This window comes from Papio anubis, chromosome 16 (assembly GCF_008728515.1).
Source record: "Papio anubis isolate 15944 chromosome 16, Panubis1.0, whole genome shotgun sequence".
Classification (NCBI taxonomy): Eukaryota; Metazoa; Chordata; class Mammalia; order Primates; family Cercopithecidae; genus Papio; species Papio anubis.
The window spans coordinates 69,885,797-69,900,874 of record NC_044991.1 but is presented as its reverse complement, the minus strand read 5'-3'; the positions used below and the strand labels follow the sequence as shown (position 1 = coordinate 69,900,874).

Genomic DNA, 15,078 nt, shown 5'->3' with positions numbered 1-15,078 from the left:
AGCCACCGCGCCCGGCTGTATTAGTTTTCTAATGCTGCTGTACCCAATCACAAAGTTAGTGGTCTAAGACAACACAAATTTATGATCTTATAGCATTGGAGGTCAGAAGTCTAAAATGGGTTAGCAGGGCTGTATTCCTTTGACTCTAGGGGAGAGTCCGTTCCCTTGCCTTTTGTAGACTCTAGATGTCACCAACTTTCCCTGCCTAGTGGTCCCTTTCTCCATCTTCACAGCCAGAACATATAACATCTTCCAATTGCTCTATCGGACTCTCCCGCCTCCCTTCTTCACTTATCCAGGATACTGCATATCCAGGATACTCTCCCTGTTCAAGATCTTTAACTTAATCACAGCTTCAGAGTCTATATAAGTTTTGGAGTCTATATAAGTTTTGGGGATTAGGACTCGAGCAGCTTTTGGGGCCACTATTCTGTGTATGATACTGAAATAGGAGAGTTTCCTTATCTCCCTTGCAGGATGTGAAACGGGAGTGTGGCTCGCTCCTTCAGTTGCCCACTGTACCAGAAGAATTGGATCACATGTGGGCTCAAATGATGAATGCAAGGTTTTATCGGTGGAGGTGGCTCTCAGTGAGATGGATGGGGAGCCAGAAGGGGAGGATGGATTGGGAAGGTGGTCTTTCCCAGGAGTCGGGCTGCCCAGTGGCAGATTCTTATCTGACTGCCCCCAGCTGAACTCCCCTCAGTGTCCAGAGACATCCTTTCTCTTCTGTCTTTCTCTGCCACATTGTTCCGTTGTCACTGGTCTGCTGGTTCCAATGTTCAGCCACTTGTGTGTGTGCCCACTAAGGTCTTGGGTTTATATGGGGGCAGGATTGGAGGTGTGGTGGGCCAAAAGGCAACTTTTTGGATGCAAAAACAGAAATGTCTGTCCTGACTTAGGGCCGTGGGTCTTCAGGTTTGAGGGTGGGGCCTTTACTGGGGAACTACCCTCTTCTACCCAGTACTTCCCTGTCTCCTGTCCATATCAATACTACACACCTGTATGAGTCCACAGGACTCTGGCCCTGCCACTTCTCAGCCTGTATCACTTTCTTCTGCAGCTCATTGGTTTCTGCATCCTTCCCTAGTCTCTTGGTCTCCTCTAGGGTAGAGACAGTTACTTGCTTTGACTCCACATCCCCAAAACATAGCAGAGTCAGCCCTCATTACTTGTTTGTTAGGTAAAGTATGGTATTCCCCAGCCTTTGTGTACCTGCCTCACTGTGTTGCTGAGCAGGGTTCTGAGAACAGTGGGGCATCAGCTCAGTGTGTGAGTTAAAATCATGGCCTCTAGAGCAAGACAGCCTGAGTATCCCAGCACACTCACTAACTAGCCACATGACCTTGGGCAATTGGTACCTTAGTCTCCTCATGTGAAAAATAAAGATAATTATAATATCTATCGATATGAATCAGGGTCCAGGAGGGAAGCCCTAAATCACACCAGGTATTTCAAACAGGGTTTTTATTGAAGGAAATCTGTTACACAGTGATGAAAGGCTGTTAGTGCAAAAATGGGATGCTAAGGTAGCCAAAAATGGCAGGAAGTGGCGACCACACCTGGGACTGGGGTAACAAAATGGAATAGGAGTGGTTATGGTACCTAGAAGTCTGTAGGAGGAGCACAGTGGGGCTGATTCTGAGACCTCTGAGGAAGGGGACCCCACAGATTGTACTGCAGCTGTAAGGGTCATGGCCTAGGTTCTGTTAGTTCCTTCAAAAAGAGACTGTACCATAGGTGCTGGGAAGACCAGAAGAGATTCAGGCCTGGAGCGTAGCAGCCCCTATTGCTGGAGTGATGCTACAACGGCCTTGAAACAGAAAGAGAGCATCTTCTTCTTCCAGCATCCCAGTCTCCATCTGAAGTCTCCCATCACTAGGACTGTACCAAAGCCAGCTGGCAAGGTGGTTTAGAGGTGTCATTAGTAGGGTCCCAGCTCCAGAATTACATAACTGATGTAACAGGGTGGGCTTGAAGCAAAAAGACCAGAGCTGAATACTAGCACACTCCTTTGGTTTCCTCTTCTGTAAATGCATACTAGAATAGTACTTACTTTCCAGTGTGATATGAGGAATAAACAAGTTTGTATGTAAATCGGAAATAGAGCCAGGCACACAGTGAACGTTATGAGAATGTTATTTGTCCTTGCCGCATGATAGTAATAATAACAGTTCTCACCATCCTGTGGGTGTACAGACGTGGTTGTCTCTGGAACTCAAAGATCCAAGCTGGATAAGGCAGGAGTTTTTTTCATCCATTCTTCATAGCAGAGCTGCTTGGCCGAGGTGGGGGAGAAGAGTGCCCATTTGTGAACCCATGCTGCCCTGGAACAAGGTGCTCCTGAAGCATGGCCTTTGATTCCAAAGCTTTAGAATCCAGCTTCTCCTAGCCCCCTGTTTGGAGGTGACAGACTCTTGATTCATGCTTTCTGAGGACTCCTGATTAGCAGGCAAGGAAAGGAAGGTTCTTCTAGAATGATTACTCTGCTCTTAATTTTGGGAAGTGGCCCAGCAAATAATAATCTTGAAAATGTTGAAGTGTTGGGGGATAAAGGGGAGCTGGGGCAGACAGAGTGTTGCGGATCATAAAACCTCATCTGGTGCTAAGTCGTTATTGAATTACGCATTTCTGAATGACTTCACTGGTTGCGACATGATGGTGTTAAGTAGACTGAGGCTGAGCTCTTAAATTGATTTGCTGGTGGGAGTTTTGGCAGGAGTACACACTGACATTACTGTAGACTCTCTTTATCCTGACACAGGAAGGAGAATGCATTTGATGGGATCTTTGTGTCTCTCTGTTGGGAGCACAAAATGAGAGTATCAGTTAAGGTTCTCACTGACAGCTGAATGGCTCATCGGTGGCTGGTTGGGAGGATGATTATATTAGTAGCGAAGACAGTTTACTTGTTATGTGTAGGAACTCTTCTAAAGTGTCGACTCTAATACTTTATATAATCTTTATGGCAACTCCCATGAGAAAGATGTTGCTATATCCCCATTTTACAGATGAGGCATTTGAGACACAAAGAGGTTAAGTAACTTTCCCTGGTTTTCATAATATCTTAGGCTGGATTTCCCCTAAAAACAGATCCTTTAGCATAGATTTGCAAAGTTTCTCTAAGTTGTGGGGAACATTGGTAAGGAGGAGAGGAAGGGAAACTGAGAAGAAAGCAAGCCCCATAAAGAGTGTACTGTGGGCCTAGCGTGGTGGCTCACGCCTGGAATCCCAGAAATACCTCTTAATCCTGTGCCCTGGACGGGGCATGGTGGCTCATGCCTGGAACCCCAGCACTTTGAGAGGCCAAGATGGGCGGATTACAAGGTCAGGAGATCCAGACCATCCTGGCCAACATGGTGAAACCCCATCACTACTAAAAATACAAAAAATTAGCAGGGCAGGCAGATCACAAGGTCAGGAGATCCAGACCATCCTGGCCAACATGGTGAAACCCCATCTCTACCAAAAATACAAAAAATTAACTGGGCATGGTGGCACGTGCCTGTAGCACCTGTAGTTCTAGCAACTCAGGAGGCTGAGGTAGGAGAATCACTTGAACCCGGGAGGCGGAGGCTGCAGTGAGCTGAGATCGCGCCACTGCCCTCCAGCCTGGGTGACACAGTGAGGCTCTGTCTCAACAACAACAAAAAAAGGAGTGCACTATGAGCTGCTAGTGCTAGAGAGGATATCTGGTGCTCAGGCCCACCAAGGGTCATCTAAAAGACTGAATAAAGCCACCCCATTGTCCCACTAGGGGTCAAGGAAACCTGGATGTTTATCCGCCATCTTCTGTCCCTCATTGGGTAAGGGCTGCTCCTAGGAGTGGTAACACCGGGGCTTGTGGGTGGGTGGGAAGTGCAATGCCTGTAGCCACAGAGCAGGCAGTATTGACACAGCTGCTTTCTAGGTAACCTTGGTGTCCTCATCTGTAATATGGGAGTAGTACTGTCTTCTTTGTGTTGTCACTATAGAGAGAAAGATGAGGAAACAGGTAAAGTACTGTTTGTTTGCAATGATTAGAGGATTATCTGAAAGTCAAGTGTCAACTCACAGTGGAAGTCTTCGAGGGGCTCCCGGAGGTAGCCAGGATGTCTCCTTGCTAGTGAGCTGTTGGTGAGGAACTTGCTGGGAAAATGGATGTAGTCGTGGTTCTTGACTCCTGCTACCTGGGCAGATAGGAGGGGAGACTGACTGCTAAACACTCCAAGTGATCGGGAGCATAGAACTGCAAGAGAGGTCGCATCCAGTTGTGAAAGCTTGAAATATATAAAAACCTGACCTCTTTCAAATGCTTATATTTATAATAAGCAACGAATGCAGGTTTACTAGGCATTTGTAAAAAAAAATCAAAGAAGAAACAGAATAAAGAAAATATAGTACTTATATTCTCACAACCCTAAGAAAAAGTCGACATTTTCATGTATTTAAATCTAGATGTTTTAAGCTTAGGTAGGTGAGATTTGTTTGTTGAATTTAGTTCAGCAAAGTGAAGGAGAGACTTTTTCATAGGAATTTATGATGTCCCTTTTCAGGATGATGGCCAAAGCTAAAGTTAACCATTCATAATGAAATTGCTTGTTTTTAAGCATTCCCGAAATGCTGTGTGGATGAAAGGCATGCCATTCTGCCCCTTCTTACAGATTGGGCTATGTGTTCGGTTCAGCCTGGCACAAGATCACGCTCCTCTTCTGGACTCACATCTGAGGAAGGAGGGTCTTGTGGTAGCTAACCGTCTCATAGGACTGATCCTTCTTATATCACAATTCCCTCATGCTAGAGGTCGTGATTTTGATTCATCACAAGGTGGACTAGGGTATATCTTCAAGCAGTTTTTCTCTAAGGGAAGGCATGTACATTGCATTTTATTTTCTGCATTCTTCAGAAACTGAGAGCATTTTTCTGCTGACTTTGAAAATGCACCACAACTAACCTCCTATAAAATTCTTGGGACTGGAAACATCCCCCTTAAGACCTTGTGTGTGTACCATTGTCTTTATCATAATGTACCATTGTCTTTATCATAATGGTTAGGAGTGCAGACCCTGGGCAGGTTGCCTTGGCCTCAGTGTTGGATTTTTGAATGATTAATTGTTTGACTCTGGATGGGTATCTACCCAACCATAAAGTTGCTGTGAGGACTAAATGAATTGATACTGTAGAGCACTGAGGGCAGTCACAGGTGTCTAAAAGTGTGCAGTACACGGGAGCGGCCCCATAATGTTATTTGTGATTATTCTCATCATCTTCCTCGTCACATCCCTGTGTTTGAAATCGTAATGATAAAGCATGGAACCAGAGTTTTTAGTCTTTTTATTTTGTTTTGATGGATATCTGTTATTTTTTTCTGAAGGCTTATGGAAATTTTTCTTTAGTTTTGTATTTCAAAAATATTGCCAGTATGTACTTAAGCTCAAGTCTCATCATTGATTTTGCCTGGAACCCACTGAGCCCTTCAGAGTCTGCAAACTCGGGCCTTTGGGTATTTCAGGGAAGTTTTCTTTGCGTATGTCTTTGATTGTTGCTTTCTGTCAGTTGTTTGATGTCTTCTCCCTAAATACTTCCAATCCTTTGCTTGGAGGTGCATTCAGTATTCTCTACAACATCTTACTTCTTGTTCTTTTTCATCTCTTTGTTGCCACCCTCAACCTCTTACTTTGGGAAAACTTATCAAATATTTTTTCTACCCATTTAAATAAGACATCAGATGTTTATTGACCATTGGCTGTATGTTTGGTTAGGGCACAAAGACTAATTTTTTTTTTTTTGAGACAGAGTCTCTCACTCTGTTGCCCAGGTTGGAGTACAATGGCATGATCCTGACTCACTGCAACCTCTGCCTCCCAGATCCAAGCAATTCTTCTGCTTTAGCCTCCTGAGTAGCTGGGATTACAAGTGCCCACCACCGTGCCCAGCTAATTTTTGTGTTTTTAGTAGAGACAGGGTTTTACCATGTTGGTCAGGCTGGTCTCAAACTCCTGACCTCTAGTGATCCTCCCACCTTGGCCTCCCAAAGTGCTGGGATTACAGGAATGAGTCACCATGCCCGGCCAACAAAGACTTATTCTAGTTGGCACCTGTTGGAGGATTTGATGCTATATCTACTTACGTTGTGTCCGAGGACCCTGAGCCCAAGCCCGGGAGGAATGAGAAGCCTGGGCTACTGCCGATTGCTCACTGTTAGGGTAGTCAGTGAGTACACATAGAATCCCTGTGGCCCTTGCTAGAGAATTTAGGGACTTTTATGACTTGAATCTTTCATTGTCCAGGTAAAATAAATTTGAGGACCATGAAGATTGAGTAGAGTCACACATCTGGCTAGTGGTAAGCCAAGGTCAAGGAAAGCTTGGAGCCTGGCCCCAACGTAGTCCTTTTTGATCGTCAGTTCATTATTGTATGAAAACAGCATTGCACATAAATCATAGAAAGTCTAATCAGCATCGAACATCTACTCTGTGCCTAGCCCTGTGCTACATGAAAGTAAGTCATCATGAAGCAGTTTTGAAAAGAAAAATAGGCATGGTTTAGTTAAAAATAATTGAAGGCTGGGCACGGTGGCTCACACCTGTAATCCCAGCACTTTGGGAGGCTGAGGTGGGTGGATCACCTGAGATAAGGAATTCAAGACCACCCTGGCAAACATGACGAAACCACATCTCTACTAAAAATGCAAAAATTAGCTGTACGTGGTGACAGGTGCCTGTAATCCCAGCTACTTGGGAGACTGAGGCAGGAGTATCACTTGAACCCAAGAGGTGGAGGTTGCAATGAGCCGAGATGGCACCACTGCACTCCAACCTGGGTGACAGAGTAAGACTCTGTCTCAAAACAAAACAAAAAACAAACAAACAAGTAAAAGGAAAGCCATTCTAGTTGGGAAAAATGGCACAGACAAAAGAAGTCTGGAAATGAGAATGGCACAATTGTGTTTCTATCTGTATATGAATGGGTTTGTGTTGGTGGCTAGCGTTGGGTGGGTGGAGGCATTCCCACAGACCTAGAGGGTCAGTGAATAGAAATGCAATTAAAACGGTGATCAGGTAGCGTGAGGCATGTGGTGGAAAGTGTTGGAGGCCAGGTTATGCTCACCTTAATCATATCAAGGCTCACTTCACATCTTAGTAACATTTGGTTTTTCTCAAAATGTTTGATTTCTGTCTGGAGCAGACAATACATGCGCACAGCTCTGTCTCCAGCTATTTGAAACACTTTTGCTCTCTGTGGGAATTTCTGGGGAGTCAAACTGTTACAAGTGCTCACAGCAGGGAAAAGAAAGACAGAATTGTTCTGGAGATTGCTGCCTGAGGATGAGGCAGAATTACATGAAGAGGTCACTTCACCATCTACATGTTGAAGGAGAGCCTTGGAAGCTCAGGGCTGCTGCTGCCCAGGCCTCATGGATGGCTCCTGGAATCCTTGTCCTTGCAGTGCTTTGATGCCTGGCTGGAAGGCACTGATGTCATCACCCAGCTCAGGCCTCAGCTCCCTGAAGGCAAGACTTCCTCCTCCTTAGTCTGGTTGCAAACTTCATGAGCAGAGGGTGCCATCAGATGTTAAATACTCCTGGCTTTGCACAGATGATGCTGTGGAGTCTGGTAAGGAGAGGGCTTTGGTTGTGTTAGATGTGAAAAGGCTCATGGATAGGAAACTGGTATGTGCCTGAACAACCTCTTGTTAGGAAAACTATTAGGAATTCAAGCATCTGATGGTGCTGATAGGAGGGAATGGTATAGAAGTAAAGGCTAATTTTCTCCCAACTTTCTGGGGTTCAGTTTCAAGTAATTAGTGGCATTCTCTTCACCTAGTGAGTCACATATCCATATTTTTGTGATTTTTTTTAACTTTTAAGGTATCACTTATATACATAAAAATACCTATGTTTAAGTTCACAGTTTAATGAGTCTGACATAACCCTGGTTAAGATACAGAAATGGTTATAACCTCCCAAATTTTTCTCATGCCTTCTTTCAGGCAGTCATGTCCCTTATAGTAACACTGTTCTGATTTCTATTATTTAATTACCCAAATCAGCATATAGAGAACATTCTAACATCCCAGAAACTTCCCTCAGGCTCTGTCCCAGTCAGTACCTGCCTGCTAGGTAACTATGCTTCTGGCTTTTATCACCATAGTGCAGTTTTGCTTGTTCTTGAACTTTTCACATAAGTGGGGTCATCATGCATTCTTCTTTTATTTTTCTTTTGCATGAATTTTTTTTGAGATTTACTCATGTTGCTGTGTGTGTCTGCAGCTGCAGCTGGTTCATTTCTTCTCACTGAGCAGTAATCCATTTTGTATATGTGTATCGCTTTATGGATCCATAAGCTCCTACCTAGGTCTGGCTCCCAGGGCCTCTCCATTCTCGGATGCTCTCCTTCTCAACATCTTCTGAGTCAGCTTCCTTCTCTCCTGACTTCTTTGTGTCAATCCTTGAGTGAAGGCTGGAAGGTGAGCTCCATGCAGCCAAGATTGTGTCTGCGCCTGGGACAGTGTGTGACCAGCAGCAGGGACTCGACATTCATAGAATGAGTGAATGAATGAATGTACAGGGAACATCGTTTTAATTGTTTACCAGTCTAGCCCGAGTAACTCAGAACTAGGAGACCCCCAGGAATTTTTCTTTGTTCATAGACTCAACATGAGCAGTCCCAGCAGAACACTCCCCTAAACGCTGTCTGCAAGAGCTTCCCTAACCTCTAGACCAGATTAGGTCATTTCACAGGCTTCAAAAATGCCTCCGCCACCCCCATCATGACTTTATTACACTTTTTTATCACTGATTTACTTGGCTGCATTAGATTTCATGCGCACAGTGCTCTGTCTGGCAAATGAGATACACGGGGGTTTCCTTTTCCTTCCTGATGACTCTGGCCATTGGACTGGATGGCCCTGTACATTTCCTATACTGTCTTCTTGAAGAGTTCATCTTAGAGATAGAGAACTGATATAAATAGACTAGGCTTTTTCTATGTATTTGTAAAATAATGTGCTACTTACCAAAAAAATCATTCTGTGCTATATTTTTGCTTCTGTATCTTTGAACCACCAGTACCTGTGCCTTCTAAACAATGCCAATTATAAATCAGTTGATCACTAAAAAAGAAAAGAATAAAGCACACAATAATCTGATGGCTTCCCTGGTGCCACATAGAGGAAACACTGTGATTAAACTTACGTGGTCTATTCTTGAGGGGATGGACGGAGAGGTAACCACGTGGCTAATCTGCACACAAATGTGTGAAGTCGCAAATCATTTGAGACAGGGACATTTATATACTCAAGGGGATGTTTGTTACTATACTTGCACATGCCATTAGAAATACATGAAAAGAAGCTAACCATTTGGAAAGATTTAATACTTTATTTTCTTTCTGGTGGTCAGCAATTGAATACTGCTGTCTGAAATAGGAGAGCAGAAAACCATGGTGAAAAGTTGATGGAAAAAAACTAAATGGGGCCACTCCCTCAGCACCCAAACTGTTGAAGTCTGCTGCTCTTAATTCTATAGAGGTCTAGTCTGTGAATAATTATGTTAAGGAATTGGGCAGAGTCATCAGAGAGCTGCAAAAGATCACCCCTGGGGCTTCTCTGGAGACTGATGGGAGCTCTGGAGAGTTGATAATGACAATCAAAGGGTCCATATATTTAACATGCACAAAGGATGAGCTCAGAAATTATCTGCCTGCCAACCTAACTTCTCTACCTGCAACAAATTATCCAAAAATCAATTTGCAAACACCTTTGAGATAACAAGGTCTTGAGTAATAACCTCCATGGCTTTGTAAAGAAAAGCATCTAGCTTGACTAATCTGCTTAATTTCCTTCTCTGACCAAACGGCAGGCTATAATAGAGGCAATCTGGAGTTGTCCCTTAAGATTTGCTTCGAGTCACACTGAGAAAATATTGTCCACCTCTGTTTCCTAGCAATTATTCTGTTTCTAGAGAATCTTTGCTTCTAGGTAATTAATTAGAAGGGAAGTGCTGAGTGCGTCTCTATCTCAAAGCCCTTACCTGAGTTCCAAGCTAAAATGTATACCTGCCTTCTATCCATGCGAATAAACCAGAGGCCCTCTACAAGTGAGATGTTCTCAAACAAATGCACATTGTATTCCACCCTCATGTGCCTCCTCTGTGCCTCCCCTTTCTCCTCTTCCTTGTTCTACTCTTTGTTTCCTCTTGTTCATATCCTTGGTCCTAAGAAAACATAAGATAAGACAGACTGAGGTCATTTGCACAAAGATGTTCATTGTAGCATTATTTATCCTAGCAAAACATTAACAACTCACGTATCCAGCAATCAGCGAATGCTTAGTATGGTAACCTGATGGATTGTTCTATAAATATTAAAGACAGTGATGATAAAGCTCGAGCAGTGTATGCAAAAAAAAATCCTTACAATATAAGTGAAGGAAGAAAAATGAATCTACATTGGGTCTATGTGTTATTATAACCACACAAAAAAATGTGTCAGTACATAAATAAACATTGTAATGGAACATGGAGGAATAAAAATGGCTATGTTGGATGGTAGAGATATTTTCTTTCTTCCATTTTTCTCCATTTTCTTCCATTTCTTCTCATATTTTCTCTTTCTTCTGTTTTCTTTATTGTTCTGCCATTTTTACTACAAATAAAAATAACCAGTATATTCAGTTCCATGTTTTTAAAGATGAATATTAAGAGGCAGACAGCCTTCCTTGGCGCAGGTTGGTCCAGGAAGTCATGCAGATGTAAGTTTCATCTTACGCTACCTTCTCCATGACCTTGGTTAGGTGACCTGATTTCTTAGGTTCTCTGTTTTGTTTTGTTTTGCTTTGTTTTGTTTTTCTCCATTAAAGTGAAGGTGATGATATTGTCCCAAGAATTACATGAAATGATATGTGTGAGATTTTAAAGTACGTAAGAAGTACAAGATAAGCGTTAATTTTTGTAGCTTTGCCATGGGCTAATAATTGCGAGGAAGAGTCCACAATTCATGCCTGCTGAACCTTTAGTCTACTTAGCTGACTGTGTGGAACTCAGTGGAAGAGAGGTGGCAGCACAGAGCAGATGCAAGAAAACTCAGCATGACTCTTCCTTTGACCCCTCATTCCTGCTGAGTCTGCTGTGACCCATGACTTTCTCTGCTGGAAGAAACCTGCTGGGGTTGAGGCAGAAGCTGAATTCTTGCTGTGCCATCATTCCTTTTCTACTTAGGCTCTTATCACCCTTTGGAAAGAACTTCCACTAACAATCTATGTGTTCTGTGTAAGAAATGTTTGTAGACCTTAGGCTCCCCTGGGTTTTGTGCCAAACTTCACTTCAGCAAAAGTAGGTTTTCCTTTGAGGCTAGAAAACAGAGTATTCACCCAGCAGCTTTGCTGTGTTCTGGGAAAACCATTTCCTCACATGGCCTTCTTTCTTTCGTGCCTTTAAATAAAGGAGATAAGGTAGGTGTTGAATATAGCTACTGAAGAAATACTGATTCAGGTACTTACATGCAAACCCTTAAAGTAGGGCATGAATGGGATTTAAAAAGGGTTTTCAGGCCGGGCGTGGTGGCTCATGCCTGTAATCCCAGCACTTTGGGAGGCTGAGGTGAGTGAATCACCTGAAGTCAGGAGTTCAAGACCCAGCCTGGCCAACATGGTAAAACCCCATCTGCACTAAAAATACAAAAATTAACCAGCTGTGGTGGCAGGCGCCTATAATCCCAGCTACTTGGGAGGCTGAGGCATGAGAATTGCTTGAATCAGGGAGGCAGAGGTTGCAGTGAGCTGAGATGGCCCCATTGCACTCCAGTCTGAATGGCAGAGCAAGACTCCATCTCAAAAAAATAAAATAAAAATAATAAAATAAAATCCAAAGGGTTTTCTGACAATTTTTTGTGGCTATGTTGTGAATTCTATGCCTTGTCATCATGTGCTCGGAGTCTGCTCTGTAAATCATTTGAGTCTGACAGTCCTTTGTTGATTGCTTGTCTTACAGAGCCTCCCACGCCCATTGCTCCCCCAGAGCTGCTGGCTGTGGGGGCCACATACCTGTGGATCAAGCCAAATGCCAACTCCATCATCGGGGATGGCCCCATCATCCTGAAGGAAGTGGAATATCGCACCACCACAGGCACCTGGGCGGAGACCCACATAGTCGACTCTCCCAACTACAAGCTGTGGCATCTGGACCCCGACGTTGAGTATGAGATCCGAGTGCTCCTCACACGACCAGGTGAGGGGGGTACCGGACCGCCAGGGCCTCCCCTCACCACCAGGACCAAGTGTGCAGGTAAGATTTTTTTTTTTTCCAGGCTCCATTATGAGAGGCCGTGCTGTTGCCAAGACTGGCCTTCCTCTTACCTTCCTGTGACAAATAATTCCTAATTTTCTTTGAATGTGAATGTGCTTCCTATTGTGGATAAAAAAGGATCAAGGTTTTGGTTTTTTGGTTTTTTTTTTAGAGGACCTGCTGGCTGTGGTTGCATTTCTGGGGGCTTTCTAGTTCTGACTGTGATTCTGAGAACCTCCTGACTTTAGCTGGGTCATGGGAGGTTCCTGGATCTAATAGTGTTTCTGATGAGACACACTGGCTCTGTGTCTCCCAGAACTGCTGGTGCCATTTATATGTCTGAGGCTTTCTAATGCTAAGAATGTCTTTGAGGGCTCTTGGTTTTGTGTCTCTGAGGGCCCTGGCCGTGTTTCTCTGAGGGTTCTTGGCTGTGTTTCTCTGAGGGCTTCTGGCTCTGGTTGTGTCTCTGAGGGCTCCTGGCTCTGACTATGCACCCTGAAGGCTTCATTTAGACTATGTCCTTGCGGTCTTCTGGTTTTGGTTGTATCTTTAATGTGTTTCTAATTCTAACATTGTTCCTGAGGCTCCCTGAGCTGGGCCTGTGACTCTTGGTTTTGACAATTTTCTTGATGGTTCCTAATTCTAGAGTTGTCTCCGAGGGGCTTCTGTTGCCAACCATGTCTTAAATGCCTCCTGGCTCTCACAGTATCTCTGAATTGTTTCTGGAACTGCCTTAATCCCTAAGAGCTTCCTGCCTCTGTAGCCCCTGGAGGCTCCTATCCCTACCTAAGAGTCTGGGTTGGGACTATTCCTCTGAGGGTCCTCTGGATTCCACTCTATCTCTGTGGGCTGCTGACTACACCTGTCTCTCTGATATTTCTGGATGCCATGTAAGAGTTTGCTGGCGGAGATTGTGTCTAAGAGGAGAGATTCTCTGGATCCAACTGTGTCCCAGGTCTCCTGGCTTCTACTGCATTTCTAATCAGGGGCTATTGGCTAACAATGTGTGTCTCACTGTATCTGAGATGGTCTGGCTCTGGATGCAACTCAAGAAATTAAAAGAACTTGCAGTTTATTTGTTGCAAATTACCTTATTTATATCTTTTTTTCACTCCAAGTAACCTTTTGCTGTACGAACTTACATTTCATGTATACACAAAGGAAAAGAGACTCAGAGCTTTTAAACTCTTTGTCTAAAGTCATAGAATGGCCAGTGGCACGGTCATCAATTACACTTAGATTTTCTGATTCTCAGCCTTTGATTTTTGGCCACATCATGATGAATAAAGAGAGAGAGAGAGAGAGCATTGTATATACAGCTGGGGATGTTCTAGTGGAAGCGGGTGTGGTTCAGGAAAGCAGGCAGCATGGGTTTCAGAAAACAAAAAGGAGTCACTGGGGGCATCTGGGTGGAGGGGAAGGAACCATCAGTACAGGAACCATGGAACAAACAGCAAGGGAAAGTGCATGCAGTTCTGCCATAACCTGATATATAGGTCCTTAAAAATCACCACAGTATATCAAGTTATGAAATAAAAACCACAGGGATTATGGAAAAAATGGGGCTGGAGGGCCATACTTCCCTAGTGACACATCAAAAAAGAGGGGAATCTAGTAAAACATGCGGCACAATTTTATGCATGTGAAATGGCCAAGAAGTGCATCCATCCAGGTGGAGTATTCCTAAGCTGAACCTCGGAAATCCAAAATGCTCCAAAATTTGAAACTTACTGAGTGCCAACACGATACAACAAATGAACATGACATTGTTAACACTGCAGAAAAAGTGCCTGTAGATGACACGGCAAGCATTGGTGATGAGCTTATTGAAGGACTGGAGCAGTATGCATTCATAGCAGAACAGGAAACCTTGTCAATTTATAAAATCAGAGACATCTAAGACAAAAATCCTTGTTAACGAGGCAGATGACTCTGGAGGAAACATTTTTAAAAGCCATCGAGCAGAATGCCTCTTTCTCCCTAGAGGATCCACTTCCTGGTTCCTCACCTGCTTCTGATGTTTGTTCTCATCTAAAACAATAAAATGCAGGGTGTACGAACTCTTCATCAAAGCACAACATCACAGGGAGAGGACTGAAAGCCAGGATGTTTGTTGCTGACGTTCAACAGCTGATCCAGGTATCTGCTGAGGCTACTGTGCTGCTCAGTTAACCTGAACACATTAATTTTTTATGGTATTAATGATATATCCCTTATTCTTTTTTACTGTTAAGCACTTATGTGTGAATAAGCATAAGAAGATGATTTCTTATCAATAGCATATACATTCAAAGTCAGGAATTATGGTGATGACAGACAAGCACAGAATTGTCCACATAAGTGGCTAAGATAGTTACATCTCTGCTTTCTGACGGTTCGATGTACACAAACTCGGTTCATGTACAACATTATTTAAAATATTATTTAAGATTGCCTATGATATATATAAAAAACATAAATGAATTTTGTGTTTGGACTTGGGTCCCATCCCCAAGATATCTTAGTAGGTATAGGCAAATATTCTGAAATTCAAGAAAATCTGAAATCTGAAACACTTCTGGTCCCAAGCATTTTGGATAAAGGATACTCAACACAGATGGTGTGTTACCTTGAAAAAGACCTGAAGTTTGCTGTGGAAGTGGGCATCAGGGAGGTTACAGCCTGTGAGTGACTATGAAGTGGTGGAAGGAAAGCTGTCTGAAACTGGGGGAAAAGGTGTAGCTCAGAACACAGGTAGTGAGCTGAGGGGGCAGGTAAGGGTTGGAACTGTGTGTGTGCTTGTATTCCTAGGTGGCTCAGTTCTGCTGGGTGCAGGT

The 15,078-nt window shown here is 43.6% G+C and overlaps 1 protein-coding gene across 14 annotated transcripts in view; it reads left to right on the top strand.

Annotated features, from left to right (window-relative positions):
* The window catches only part of PTPRT (protein tyrosine phosphatase receptor type T), a 1,118,479-nt gene that overhangs the window by 506,445 nt on the left and 596,956 nt on the right, over positions 1–15,078 (top strand). For all 14 annotated transcript variants that reach the window (XM_017944806.3, XM_017944803.3, XM_017944801.3 and 11 more), the window contains exon 7: positions 11,969–12,262. In XM_017944806.3, coding sequence (XP_017800295.2) covers positions 11,969–12,262 — 294 coding nt within the window. The remainder of the gene's footprint in view (positions 1–11,968; positions 12,263–15,078) is intronic.